Here is a 15,279-nt window from a genome sequence, read left to right as displayed (position 1 = left end):
CACACACCGTTCACGCATCTCCTCCACAAACTGGCCCACACACGCAGAAATGATTCGCTGAAGGCAGCATTCATTATGTGCACTTCCAGATCCCTTGCTTCTCCTGCCTCATTGAGGAGCAACTGGTGGTGTTGGGCTGGGCTCAGTTCAGCTCCTGTTGACCCAAATCTTCGGTATGAATGTCCCTAATGAGATTTGTATGCTTCTGTTGGAACAGACTCTTTTTTTTCTCTTGCCTAGACAACAATGAAGAAAGGTAGAAATTGGGGGGTGGTTAACCAAAAACAAGTTTAAAAAATATATTGCGCAAATACATTTGGAGCTAAATTCAACGCAATATGAAAAAAATTCTTACCAGTGGTAACCCATGCTGTGTTGTGCTGGACGCTGCCGGTGCAGAAAGTGGTGCTGATGCCAAAGCTGTTGCCAGTGCCGGAGTTGGTGCCGATGTCGAAACTGCTGCTGGGTGTCGTTGTCGATGGTGGTGGGAACCCTCCTTCTTGCTTATGGAAAGGGATTATTGAACAAAAAGTGTACACACACGACTTACCGTGCATTCTCACCGGGAGCATTGGAGGCGATTAAATCGCCCGGAACACTTGTATCGCAGCACTTGCTCACATTTGTCACATTTTTGCAGTCACAGTTAGAAGCTGAGGCAGCTTGCTAACTGAACCTAACCCCCGGCTCAGCCTATTCGGCTGTTGTGCTAAATGGGAAATTATATTAGTGCTAACCAGGGATCTGAAAGCTTTTAAAATAACAGAAATTAGTTCTCAGAGGAAGTGTGTAGCTCTTAAAAGAGCTGTTGTGTTGTAGTGAGATCAGACCGTCAGTGATTTAACCTTCAACGCTGTACAGGGTGCTGCCCGGTCTCCCGTAGATCAGACCGGGAGTCGCTTCAATATGCAATGATGGCTTTTTTCTTCTTCTAGATTTACGGCAGACTAGATGCTTATAGCATTGCTTTGCTAACATCCACAGGTCAGAGTTATATCCATTATATTATATCCTATTAGGAACAGTCTGGTTTCCTTGATGAGGTCCCCTGGATGTTTCACGGAGAACTTTGATGATGCTAACCGCAATCTCAACACTTATTGGCTGTGGTGTCACAGCGTCACGCGATGTTGCTTGAGAAGTTCAAAATTTTCAACTTCTTTAGCTGTTAGTTGCGAGCTGGAGAGCTCAGATGGTGTTTTTTCTATAGGAGTAGCCCTTAGATTGGTCACAATGTTATTGGCTTGTTTCCTTCATGTTGTTTTTTAATGTTTTATGTGTTTTATTCTGTTTTACCCTTCCTCCCTTCACAGTATGTGGTTGGTGGACCGTGATGTCGGTCATCATTTTCTGTCAAACTAACTAATAGACACTCAGAAAATCAATAAAGACCCACCCATTACTGTTCCTGACGCTGGCAGCGGGTGGGTGGGGGTGGGTGGGGGTCTCTAGACTCCAGCCAGTCTGAGGTTTCTGATGGCTGGGGCTGGGGCTGAGGGAGTGAGAGAGTTCATCAGTCTCACAGAGTGCCTTACGGGTGAGGCGGGTTGTGTAAATGTCCTGAAGGGAGGGGAGGGTTTCTCCTATGATTTTTCCAGCTGCATTTGCTATGCGCTGGAGTGACTTTTTGTTGTAGTCAGTGCAGCTTCCACCCCACACAGTAATGCAGCTGGTGAGAATGCTCTCAATTGTGCCCCTGTAGAATGTTATCATGATGGGTGGAGGGGCCCCTTCCCGCTTGCGTTTCCGCAAGATGTAGAGGCGCTGCTGTGCTTTCTTTGCCAGTGCTGTGGTGTTGGTGGTCCAGGAGAGGTCCTCGCTGATGTGCACCCCCAGGAATTTGGCGCTGCTCACCCTCTCTACAGCAGCACCGTCGATGGTCAGTGGGGGTTGTTGGGTCTGACCTCTCTGGAAGCTGACAACAACCTCCTTTGTCTTGCTGACATTTAGCAGGAGGTTGTTGCTTTTGCACCATGAGGTCAGGAGGTCTACCTCTTTCCTGTATTGCGTCTCCCTTGGTGATGAGCCCCACCAGAGTTGTGTCATCTGCAAACTTCACCAGGTGGTTTGAGCTGTAGGTTGGTTCACAGTCATGTGTCAGCAGTGTGAAAAGCAGAGGACTGAGCACGCAGCCTTGTGGGGCCCCTGTGCTCAGAGTGATTCTGCTGGAGGTGTTGTTGCCGACACGCACTGCTTGTGGCCTCTGGCTGAGGAAGTCCAGTAGCCAGTTGCAGAGGGAGGTGTTGAGGCCCAGCTTGTCGAGTTTGCAGATGAGTTGTTGTGGTATTATGGTATTGAATGCTGAACTAAAGTCTATGAACAGCATTCTCACATATGAGTCTTTCTTGTCCAGGTGAGTGAGGGCTGGGTGGAGGGCAGAGCAGATTGCATCCTCTATGGATCTTTTAGCTCTGTATGCAAACTGGAAGGGGTCCAGGGTGGGGGGTAGGATGGATTTGATGTGAGCCATGACTAGCCGTTCAAAGCACTTCATGATGATTGGTGTCAATGCTACCGGGCGGTAGTCATTGAAACAGGATGGAGATGGTTTCTTTGGCACAGGTATGATGGTGGCAGTCTTGAAGCATGATGGGACAGTGGCTTGCCTCAGGGAGGTGTTGAAGATGTCTGTGAACACATCTTTCAGCTCCTCTGCACAGTCTCTCAGCACCCTTCAAGGGATGTTGTCTGGACCCGCTGCTTTCCTGGTGTTGATGGTGGAAAGTGTTCTTTTCACACTGGATGCGGACAGGCACAGAGTCTGGTCGTGCGGAGGGGGTGGGGTCTTCTGTGGACTGTGTGTTGTTTTGTTCTTCAAAGCGTGCAAAGAAGCTGTTCAGGTTGTTGAGCAGAGTGATGTTGCTCTCGCAGCTCTGTGGCGTGGGCTTATAGTCCGTGATAGACTGGATCCCCTGCCATAGGCTCCTTGAATCTTAGCCGTCGCTGAAGTGGCGGGTTATCCTGTGTGTGTGGTCTAGTTTTGCTTTCCTGATGCCTCGTGACAGGTTGGCTCTTGCGGTCTTCAGGCCAGGTTCGTCTCCTGCCTTGAAAGCCTTGTCTCTGGCTCTCAGCAGTCGGTGGACATCCCCTGTCAGCCATGGCTTCTGGTTAGCCCGTGTGATGACGCTCTTTGTGTGGGTCAAATCATCAATGCATTTGGTGATATAGGCGGTCACTGTATCGGTGTATTCTTCGATGTCTGTGTGGTTGTTGTAGGTAGCTGCCTGTTTGAATATTTCCCAGTTTGTGCATTCAAAGCAGTCCATTAGCATTTCTGATGCATCTTCACACCACACTCTCACCTGCTTTGGAACTGCTTTGGTCACTTTTACTCTCTGTCTGTATGCTGGCATTAGCATAACAGTGATGTGGTCAGAGAGGCCGATGTGGGGGAGGGGGGTGGCTTTGTATGCACCTTTGTGAGAAGTGTAAACAACGTCCAAGGTGTTATCTCCTCTTGTTGGGAAGTGAACATGCTGATGAAATTTCGGCAAAACAGACTTCAGGTTCGCGTGGTTGAAATCTCCAGCGAGAATGACGAAACCATCTGGGTGTGCTGTCTGTTGTTCGCTGATGGCCTGATACAGCTCGTTCAGCGCCGCCTTCCTATCACTGTTGTTGTTAGTTGGGGGTATATAAACAGCGACCAGCAGAATCGCTGTTATCTCCCTTGGCGGATAGAACGGCCGGCGCTGCACGATCATAAACTCCGCCAGTGGTGAGCAGTGTCTGCATACTATAGTTACGTCTCGGCACAATGCATCTGGGATGTAAACACAGACTCCCCCGCCTTTCGTTTTACCTCCTTCTATGAGTGCCCTATCCGCTCGGTAGCATGCTAGCTGCTCCAGTTGTATGGCAGAGTCGGGGATGTTATCATTTAGCCATGTCAAACTGATCCAGTAAAGGGCTGCAGGTTTTCCTTCTAACCAAGCAAGAACTGACTCGACTTATTCAATTCGCTACCAGGAACATAAACATAAAAACATGCACATTATGTAAATATTGTAAATTGTGTATTTTGTATATAATAAATATTTGGCTTGGAAGAGAAACATTTGTAATGCTATTTTTCTTCATTTGCACACATCCCATGAAGCTAGATATCTAGTATGAAGTCCCACTTCATGGTGAAAAAAGAGCGAGACAACACTTTTTCTCAAAAAAGGGATACTGACAAAATTCCATTTCAGACATTCATTTTACATGCATCTATTTTATTCATATATTACACTACTTCTGTGAACCTAAGGCTTTGGTAAACTCATTTGAAGCACCAAAACAGTTCGCCCACATGAGTATAGGTATGTTTACATAAGAGATAAAGAATTTGAAAAAGCAGAATTCACTTGGGCCAATTAATCTCTTAACACATTGCTCTAGGAGAAATTTGGGCCTCACTAAACATAAAGCTGAGTTTGTTCTGAACATTTCCATATAAATAAAAAAATACTTTATTGATCCCAAACTGGGAAATTGCAGAAATACTTGGGTACAATGTTATATGCAAGTACCCTTAAAAAGGGAATTTACAAAGTATGCAAAATTGAGAAAACAGCCTTAGTCCTCAGAGGGTTAAGATGGATATGAGGTTTCTGCAGGAAACATATCTCAGATCCGCTGGGGAAATCCCCATGGGAAAGCTTTCTCCGTTTTTTCACACATACACCACACATTCTCTCGATTGATTTCTTCTTACTTGAAAACAATCTCCTCGACAGTGTGAGAGCATGTGAATACCACCCAATAGTCTCTGACCATGCTCCTACCACAGTAGACATTAGTTCTCCATGGGATACAATTCCCTGTTCACCATGGAGGTTCAGCTCACACTTACTGTCAGATAGTAAGTTAAAATTTTTTTGTTGCGTCTCAAATCCGCTCTTACTTAGAGCTTAATGACACCCCTGATGTCAGCAGTGGAACTCTGTGTGAAGTGCTTAAAGCTACTATTCGGGGACAAGTGTTATCCTATATTTCTCAATGGAACTTAGTCCACCTCTCCATATCGCTAGGGAACCATCTCTCTGTTGGAGGTGCATGAAGCGATCAAGTCTATGCAAAACAGGAAATCTCCTGGTCCTGATGGTTTTACAGTCGAGTTCTTTACGGCGTACTCGATGCTATTAGCTCATATCTTTGTGAGAATGTTCAATGGCTCCTTTCATGAAGGTAGACTGCCAGCAACCTTGTGTGAGGCATCTATTTTATTGCTCCTGAAGAAAGACAGGGATTCTACTTCATGTGGCAGCTACAGACCGGTCTCACTTTTAAACGTAGATTGTAAGATCCTTGCTAAGGTCCTCACCCTCCGCCTCCAAAGTGGGATGTCATCGATAACTTCACTAGACCAGACAGGCTTCACATAAGGGAGACACCCATTCTTCAATACCAGAAAGTTGCTCAAAACATATTCTCACCTGGGTTGGACACTCCTGAGGTCGTAGTGGCGCTAGATGCAGAGAAAGCCTTTCGACCGGGTGGGGTGGGGCTTTCTATTTTTCATTTTGGAGAAATTTGGCTTTTATTCTAATTTTATTTCTTGGGTTAAGCTTCTGTATGTAACCCCCTCTACATCTGTAAATACTAACGGTATACTTCTCTTATATATTTCAAACCCTCTGGACCTGTTTGGGCACCTATCGGGGTACAAGTTGAATATTCAGAAAAGTGTACACACCAAAACAGCTGTCGAGGGGTTCAAGTATTTGGGGTTTTTTATCACCAGCTCCTTCAGGGACCTTTTTCAAAAGAACTTCCAGCTGCTATTGGATAAATGCAAGTCAGACTCGTCTAGATGGGTGGGCCTCCCCCTGTCCCTTGCAGGCTGAGTTTATCTATTTAAGATGGTCATTTTACTAAAGTTCCTGTATCTTTTTTAACACCTCCCAATTTGTCTTAACAAATTGTTTTTTACTAATCCAGACCAACAACTTAACGCCTTCATTTGGCAGAATAAACCAGCCGTTTAAAAAAATAGATTCTTCAACTCCCTAAACCTGAAGGGGTTCTAGCTTTCCCTAATTTCTGCCACTACTTCTGGGCTTGCAAAATGAATAAACTTGTATATTGGCTCAGCCTTGGAGTTGCAGACGTCTGCCCGCCCTGGGCTCATACTGAGAACATCTTCCTCCTGCTCTTTGCATTTTATGATTTTCTCACAGCTCCCCATAACTGCCCACAAGGTCTCACCTCATCCGGTTGTCGTCAATACCATTAAAATTCGGATCCAGTTCAGGAAGCAGTACAACTTCGATCCTTGCCCCAGTTTTGAATAACTATGCGTTTCCCCCGTCCTGCACTGACCTTGCATGCCACATATGGTCAGATAAGGGCCTCAAAGTACAAAGTGGAAGGTGCTTCATAGAACCCATTTCACCAATGCTAAATTGGCTAAGATATACTCTAGTCACAGTGATGCTTGTAACCGTTGTAAGCAGTCCCCAGCCGACCACGCACAAATTCTGGACGTGTTTGAAGCTTGCTGAATTTTGGTCCAATATATTTCAAACCATCAAACAGGCTCTTAAAACAAATTTTGAACCCAATCCCCTGACTGCTCTTTTTGAGCTCCCTCCGTCAAAAAATCTGCCCATTACTACGCAACGTGTCGTGGCCTTTACCACCCTGCTCAGCAGACGTAACTCATAATAGTTGGACACGTGAAATTTTACAATGTCTAAGGTTAGAGAAGTTAAGGTTTTCACAGAGGGGATCTTTGACAGCATCAGAATCAGAATCAGAATCAGAATCAGAATCAGGTTTATTGCTAAGTATGTTGGACATACAGAGAATTTGACTCCGGCTCATGCTTTACTCACAGTTTCCAAACATTTAACAGGACAAACCTAAACATAACAATAACAATAACAATGACAGAACAATAACAGAACAACACAGAACAATAATTTAAGATAAAAAATAGAGGTAATATTAAAAATAGGTTAACAGTAAATATGAGAAATTTAAAATAGAAAGATAAAATAATTGTGCAAAGTAAAGTGACCAGGCTGTTATAAATATCTTTGTTATATTATTTACAGTGATATACATAAGGTGCATTAGGTGCATGTGTCTTGTATGTCTGGCATGTGTGTGTGATGTGTCGGGTGGGGTCAATTGTTCAGCAGTGTGACGGCCTGGGGGTAGAAACTGTTTTTATGTCTGGCTGTTTTTGTGTACAAAATGTGTACAGCATTCTACCAAACCTGGGACTCACTGCTGGCTCTTATTATTATTAGTCTTACTGTTAGTCCTAATGACGCTGAAGATACTAAGTGTCTACTGCCTTTTTTTTGTTGTTATCCTATTTATTTTTGCTATTAGTTATTTTGATGTTTTTTACTTAACCTATCTACTTATGTTATATGTTGTTTGGTTGCTTGATTGGTTATTGTGACCGTGTCTGACATGGGTTGTCGGGAGGGATTGCAGGATTCATGTTGGGTTTTTTTTAAATTTTGTCTCTGTATTTTCACTTTATAGCAGAAACACTGTACGGCTGCTATATTTTTTCTTGTGTACTTGTCTGCAAAATTCAATACAAAAATAAAAGTAATAAAAACAACATATTATACAGTTTGACAGATGAACACATTCATTGATGACATGCTGACTTTAGGTTTTGTCGTCAGAAGCGAATACGTTAGCAGAGCATGGAGTTACCGTTGATTGCTAATAAATAGCTAGCTCACTGTGTGCATACAGGAGACAATGATGTTAGTTTACACAAGTTCAAGAGTCAAAATATCCTTGTTCCAAGTGCGCTTCCCATCAATAGGATAAGTAAAGTCCTACTTTGCTTTAAAGCAAACTACAGACTTAAGTTTCAAAAACACTTACCATCATCAATCGCATCCAACAAAGACATGGTCAAGTCGAGGCCACCCACCCTACCCTTGTTCATAGGTCAATGTCCGTATATGGCGTCCATTCGGTCGAACCATTTCCAATTCTTGCGGTTCAACCCACTCCAGCCGTTCTGGACCTGTAGTCCCTTTGAGCTTTTGTCTACACTGCTGGTCCGGTGGTACCAGTGATCCTTCAGCATCTTGGCCACCTCCTTGTATATCCTTTCGTTTTGGGTGGTTCAGTCCTGCTCTTTATTGATTTTATCCTCAACCACCAGACACCGGAACATCTGCACCTCGGCAACGGACAATGGTGTGGTTTTTCTACACAGCTGGCATGTTGAACGTCGAGAAACATTTGAAATCAAACAGTGGCAACTGTTGGCTGTTACACTGTTGCCAGTATTTAAAGTGCTGGGTGTTGGAATCGGACATAGCGTTCATGACATCACCTTCTAGTATCAGCTATGCTCGTATGGATCTTGACATATATGATGCCAAAAATAATACCAGGTACCAAGTTTTGGTAATGGAGATGCAAATTGTCATACCAGGTGTAGGTGTACAGACAGGTGAGATCAGAAGAGGTCTGTGTTGGTAGACAACTATCTATTATAGTTTCAGCAGTCACAATGCTGAGCAAGAAAGCTGTAGCACTAAAAGGGTTGCAGACCAAACCTCCAACAAAGTCTGACTGAGTAGATACTGTGACTGATGGTCAAAGTATGTAGATAATGACTTCTTTTGCTACCTTTACCAGTTAATACATTCTTGCATTACTGGGAAAAATGAATTGTGTGTGTGTGTGTGTGTGTTGCTGTATAAACCTGCTATAACCTCTATAAGATTATATAGATCAGTATAACATTCCATGTTTGTTGTATTTCTGTTTCACAAAAACAAAGAATAAAAAAAGAAGCTTGGATCGATGGTAAAGATACAATCACAAAACTTAACAGGTTTGTTGTTGAGATCAAAATGAAGGTCAAGTTCAAAGATGGGTGCTGTCTGAGCAAGGGTACCAGCCATTGCCCCAACACTTTGCTCCCCTGGCCTGATTTGGCGTCGCAGCTGGTGTGATGCCATTGCAAAATAACCTCAGTTTCATTGTAAACTTGATTTTGATGTCAGGAATACCATTTATTGTATTGACATTTTGGATTTGTTTCCATTTAGATATTATTAAGTTTATATAGTGACTTTGCTATTTTGCTGCTTTAGAAGGGAGCATTGCCGAGGAGAACAATGACGCAAAAAGGATAATTTTGTGTCATCACTTCCCAAATTTCGCCACATCTTTGATGCTCCGTTCTGCCATGGAGACAGGCCAAACATTGTTCATCTAAACATAACGCCCACATTGCCATGACACAGACCTGGATTAAAATGGGTAAAATACATCTTTAATGCAATCTGGTTTTTGGGTTCATTGTGTTACCTTGAGCCACTCCTCAGCCTGTTCTTTACTCTGCACAGCCAGCACCAGTGCATCTGCTCCCTGGTGGACGACCCTCAGTTCATGCTTCTTCTTTTTCCCGTCTTTAGGGATGTGAGTGATGCTGCACCCTGACAGGGTCAGCTCCATCTGGGGGGTGTGGTCTTTTGAGGACTTATAACACTGGAGGGAGAGAAAAGGAGCGAGAAAAAGTTTAACTGGACGAATTAAACATGATGCTGCCGTCTGTCATGTTTTTTTACGTCATCACTTGGCTAAAATTTTTAATGTCACTATTTCTACACATGCAAACATGCACAAGTATGTACATATATCTTCTATTGGAACGCTTTAAACTGTGCCTTGCTATGCTACATGTGTCCCTTACCAGCAGTTTGTTATCTTTGATGACACAGAGGAGTTTGGTCCACTGGCCAAAGCGTTTCTTGCGCAGCAAGAATGCACAGATCCGAGCATCCTTCACCAGATCCATTGACGCCTCTGCAGACGGCCACTGGTGACGCATCTTCTGGCACTTCCCATCCTCCTCTTCCTCGTCATATGACTCATAGGAGCTGCTCATGGCGTCAGAGTCATAGTCTGAGAGGGAGGTGCAGAATGAAGTCGTAAATATTGTTTTTCATATACTGCCACACATTTTCCATGATTAAATTACAAGTAAATATAAAAAATTTTTTTTATTCAACAGCGTGTACTGTATGGATATGAATAAGAGCATAACATCAGTGTTGTGAATTGAAAATTAGTTTGCCACTCACTGGCAGTGATGTATTCAGGAGCCTTTCCAGGACTTAAAGGGACAGCTTCCTCATAGTATCCTTCTGGTAGAGAGGAGCTGGGCAGAGGAGGAGGACCGTTGTTTGGAGACTGTAGAGAGAACATAAACTTCCACTAATGACAAGTTCACATCAAATAAAATGACAGCTTTTATAATTGACATTTTAACGCTTCAACTCTTTTAAGTGTTTGAACTGTCACCCACACAGACCATATCACTGGCAGAGAAACAACATTTTAGAAAACTAGAAACTAGTGCAGTGCCTGTTTAGAACGGGCTACTTGGCCTCCAGTATCGCCAAGCTCATTCAAACAACTTCACAGTTGAAACTTCCTTGGGTCCTGAGCAATACAGTTGCCATGAAAATAACTTTGCATCAACCTTTGGGACCAGGCTTTTTTCTTAAACAGAAGCGTTCATTTTGAAAGTTACATCACTGATGGTTGAAATGTTTGCTACAATGTCACATTTCCAGTCTCTCTTTCATCATCTGTTCCTGAATGTACTGCTGTACCCAACATGCTGTTCGGTGGTGTAAATGCTAACGGGGCTTCTCTCCTAATAGACCCTTTCACAGCCGAAATGAAATAATCACATTAGTGATGGTTCTGTTCCATTAAGTGACTCAGTAAGCTATGTTAGTGAGTGAAAATGCACAAAACCAGAGCCCAGAAATGTCTTCCTTAATAGAATACAGCCATCATTAATGTTATTAATTCTGCCTTTGCTTTTCCTGCTTTGTCCAATGTCTGACCATTACGGGGATATCATTCCTACCTATAATTACCATAATTAATATTATTAATCAACATAATTTAGTTTAATATTATTACTGCTATTATTGCTAATATTCATATTATTCTTTTATATCCAGTTATGAACTAGTTATCATTCTTTTTTTCTATTGTCATTACTGCTATTATTTTTAAATTCTACAGCCCATTTGACAAAAGAGTTGGGGTGTTGTGTAAAATACAAATAAAAGCAGAATGCAATAATTTGCATATCATTGAAACCTCATATTTAATTTAAAGTAGCACTAAAGCAATTTTTTTAATTTTGAAAGAGAAAAATGTAATTGTTTTTGAATATTTGAAAATCATTTAGAATTTGATGCCGATAATGCTGATAACGAGCAGGATGGTGCCTCTTGTCTATAGCGCTAAGGACGCAGCAACGATGATTTCCAAAAATAATTGTTCTGTTGACTCGTTAGACCACAGGACAGTTTTCCACTGGTCATCCATCTTAAATGAGCTTAGGCCCAGAGAAGACTGCTGTGTTTCTGAATCTGGTTTATATACAGTTTCCTCTTTGTATGGTGGAATCTCAACCGTCATTTGTGGATGCAGCAGTAAACTGTGTTCACAGACAATGGTTTATGGAAGTGTTTCTGAGCCCATGGACTGATGTCCACTAGGGGTGGAACGGTTTATTAAAAAAATCTGTCCCGTTCGGTACGCTTGTCACAGTTTGGTACACTTGTGTACCGTTCGGTTTATGAGGTGTAACTTAGCGTAAGCCTTCATGACCACTGTCCTTTTCTCGTATCCATCTCAGCGCTAGATCTCACCGCTACGTGTCAAATCCCAGCATGTATGGCAGGCTAAATGTGCCACAATTCGCGGGTAACTTTGCGCGTCCCGCAAACGCGGCCCCGCTAGGCACGCCCCCGCTAGGCACGCCCCCGCTAGGCACGCTCCCGCTACACTCTTCTTCGTGGGTTTTTTGAATCTTCTTGGAAACAGCTCGCTAAACTCCGCTCTGTTTGTTCAAACACGGCCAGAACGCTACGCACGCTCCCGCTATGCACGTTCCCGCTACTCACGCTCTCGCTACGCTCTTCTTCGTTGTTTTTTTAAATCTTCTTGGCAACAGCTCACTAAACTCCGCTCCGTTTGTTCGTTTCTGTCTAGTCAAATCCGTGGTTAAATCACCACATCAATGTCTCTTTCTACTCTGAAAAAAAGAAAGGTTGTCACAGAAAACCGTCAGTTCACCAGAGAATAGACAGAGAAGTTTTTGTTTCTGTCACTGTGAAGCCTGTGCTTACTCTGCAGCCATATCGGTGTGTAAAGAGGATAAGTTGATTAGGCATTTTCAGAAAAATCATGCTACTCTACATTTATATTACATTAATTTGTGTCAGTCCAGTTTTTGATGAATAAACTAATGTTTCATATATGCTTGTAAGCCTGGTAAAGTAACTAGTAACTGAAGTAATCAGATAAATGCAGTGGAGTAAAAAGTAGAATATTTCTACTGGTTTGTAGTGGAGTAGAAGAATTAAGTAGCATGTAAATAAAATGCTCAAGTAAAGGACAAGAATCTCAAACTTGTACTTTAGTCCAATAATTAAGTAAAAACCTCTGGTTAACAGGCCTGTGAATCTTCTCATTTCTCCAGGTCATCGTTATCCTCAAAGCAATTTCAGTCAAAAGAAACTGGACTTGGTTATTTGTCTAGGAAGACGTTTCACCTCTCATCCAAGAGGCTTCATCAGTTCATGTACGCATCTGACCAGGCTGGGACTGGTCCAACTAGCTGGTGTGGAGATCCAGTAACCTGGATCTCACAAGTCCAGTTGCTTTTGACTGAAATTGCTTTGAGGACTCTGGTTAACAGGTTTGTTCATTTAACAAGGATTGTTTTTTGACAAGCTTGTTGCACTTTGAGGCCTATGAATAATATTTACATTGATAAAATAAAGACAATATACTGTATGCACTTAATTCAAATGTGTCAAATCATAACAAAAGTTATCTCAGGACACTTTACAGAATAGGTAAAGACCACACTCTATGACTTATTTATGACTTAGGACTTATTTACTCCTATGTCACTGCATTGTTTTACAATATCCATTGTGATGCTCATATTTTTCCGGCCCCTCATTTTGGATAATTTTCGTCCAAATTAACCCTGATGTTGGCTATTTCAGTCAGTTCAGTGATTGCTGTTTGTGTGTATTTTAGTGAAAGAAAACCTATTTTTTTTTCATTTTTTTCAAGATTTGATAATGTAAAAATGTTTATATTCTTACCTAGAAGGCAAACAATTGTTTACCTTTTTGCAAACTAAATATATAAACGCGTAACTGTAGCAATGTGTCTCCTACTGTTTCAAAATCTCACTTCACTTTCATTTAAGATTGTTACTGTAAATCCCTAAGCAAGCTGCCATATTATTTTTAATTTTTGCATGATTGCATGACATGTCCTTGAGAATATCTGATTAAAATTTTTTGGGCTACAGATCTGATACACGGTATTTTTAGAATCTAAAAGAAATAGAAAAAACAACCGAACCGAACTGAAAAACTGTGACCCGAAAACAACCGAACAGTGGATTTTGTGAACCGTTCCATCCCTAATGTCCACTACACAATCTGTCTGTTTTATCTGTAGTGCCCTACAAGGACCCCTGGTACAGATGTTTCCCATTTCATCTGACCACCCCCCCTGTCATTCCACAGCAGTGCATCGTGGCGGGAAGCAGGAAGGATTAAGTGGGGGCTGCACCTGAAAACTGTAGACGTTAGGGGGCAGCAGTATGCTTAAAATCTGTTGACAGGATTAAAGGAAAATACACCCTCCGACCACAAAGTGGGTTGCAATGACAATGAGTGTCTGCAGTTCTGCATGTTGACTCTACAGTGAAATAAGCAGCTGAAAAAGTAATGTTAAAGTGACAGCTACAGTTAGCTGAAAACAAGAACTGAAAAATGGGATAATCGATAAACTCACAGGACTTGATGTTGACTGGTGGACTGATATTCATCTTATTTATTCAGCCGATTTTCGGCTGTAGAGCTGAATCAACGGACGGGTTAGGGTCCCAGACGAGACATGACCGTCCTGTTGTCTGTGCATTTCATCATTGTTAACATCTGTTTTTTAAATCAATCTGTAGCTAGGGTTAATGTGGCACAGAGTATATTTACTCAGCTGTTTTTCTTTATATAATATAGTATATTTACCGATACAACTGTATCTACATGTGTACATGTATTTGCTGAGTATTCTTTATATAGTACACATTTAATATTCATAATTACAGATAACCCCAAATTAATTTATTTATAATTTGAAGATAAATGTGCGATATCATCCGTTGGTAAGCTAAATAAGCTATTGGTTTGCACTGCGTTTTTCAGTTGACATTTAACAGCCTAAGTAAGCCTGATATTGTTTTTAAAGTTGCCGGTTTTTCATGTGCTGCAAGTCATTGTTTGGACATGCATATATTACATAGAATTAAGTCACTGAGCAGAAATTGTGAAATAAAAATTGTTTTATTTAGTCTTATCTTTTTTTTTCTTTTCCTATTTAATACTACCTGTGATTGAACTTGTCTATCTGCCCTGACGGCGTGAAGCCACAGAACCAGAGGAACTCAGCCATTAATTGTTTCCATTGAGTTCTGTCCATTTATTTTATACTGTCTATAGTCATAACACAATGTACACTATGCAATTAAGGGCGCGCTCACACTATCCTCCCGGACCGAGACCCGGACTTTAGGGTACTTGTCCCCCCTCCCTCTCCCCCCCGCGCCCCAGCCCCGTTTGTACTCACACTACCAGGGCCTCGGCCAATACTTCTTGCTGTCCACACGCCATCACGCCGTAACACGTCACACGCATTGATCGCGTGTGTGGCTTTGTTTACAAATCTTTCCATAGACCTCGGAGTTTTTGTGCGTCTTGTCGACTGTTTTTGAATATTTTCATCCGACCAAATCTGCAGTAAACACTCCACCTCCGCACCACACCAACGTGAACCTTTCACCACCATTGTTGTTGTTGTTAAATGTCCGCGCATGGTCCTTCCTTCTATTTACATGTCCGAACAGGCGGACATAACGCTACTGCCGTAGGGCTCGTGCTCGTGCGCGTACACGTGCGCACGCTCGTGCTCGTACATGTGCAAACGGCTCCGCTAAAGCCCACCTCTTTCAAGCGGGCCGTGGAGGGCCAGCTGGCCCCAGTTGAGCGCGGAGCGGGTGCGCTCACACTACTTAAAGGTACTAGACTTTAGCTGAAAAAACGGTTTTGGCCGCGGCCAAAAGCACAGTGTGAGCACGCTGTAAGACTCTGTAATGTGTAAGGGCGTGATCACATTATCCTTTTGGCCGCGGCCAAAACCGGTTTTTCAGCTAAAGTCTAGTACCTTTAAGTAGTGTGAGCGCACCCG

At 42.5% G+C, this 15,279-nt stretch overlaps 1 protein-coding gene across 2 annotated transcripts in view; it reads right to left on the bottom strand.

Moving 5' to 3' along the window:
* The window catches only part of afap1 (actin filament associated protein 1), a 150,466-nt gene that overhangs the window by 66,714 nt on the left and 68,473 nt on the right, over nucleotides 1-15,279 (bottom strand). For both annotated transcript variants that reach the window (XM_083937348.1, XM_083937349.1), the window contains exons 4-6: nucleotides 10,065-10,173; nucleotides 9,674-9,885; nucleotides 9,289-9,468 (exon numbers count right to left, since the gene is read on the bottom strand). In XM_083937348.1, the coding sequence (XP_083793474.1) occupies nucleotides 9,289-9,468; nucleotides 9,674-9,885; nucleotides 10,065-10,173 (501 nt within the window). The remainder of the gene's footprint in view (nucleotides 1-9,288; nucleotides 9,469-9,673; nucleotides 9,886-10,064; nucleotides 10,174-15,279) is intronic.

Source organism: Echiichthys vipera (assembly GCF_963691815.1).
Source record: "Echiichthys vipera genome assembly, chromosome: 22".
Lineage (NCBI taxonomy): Eukaryota > Metazoa > Chordata > Actinopteri > Perciformes > Trachinidae > Echiichthys > Echiichthys vipera.
This window is presented reverse-complemented; position numbering and strand designations above follow the sequence as displayed.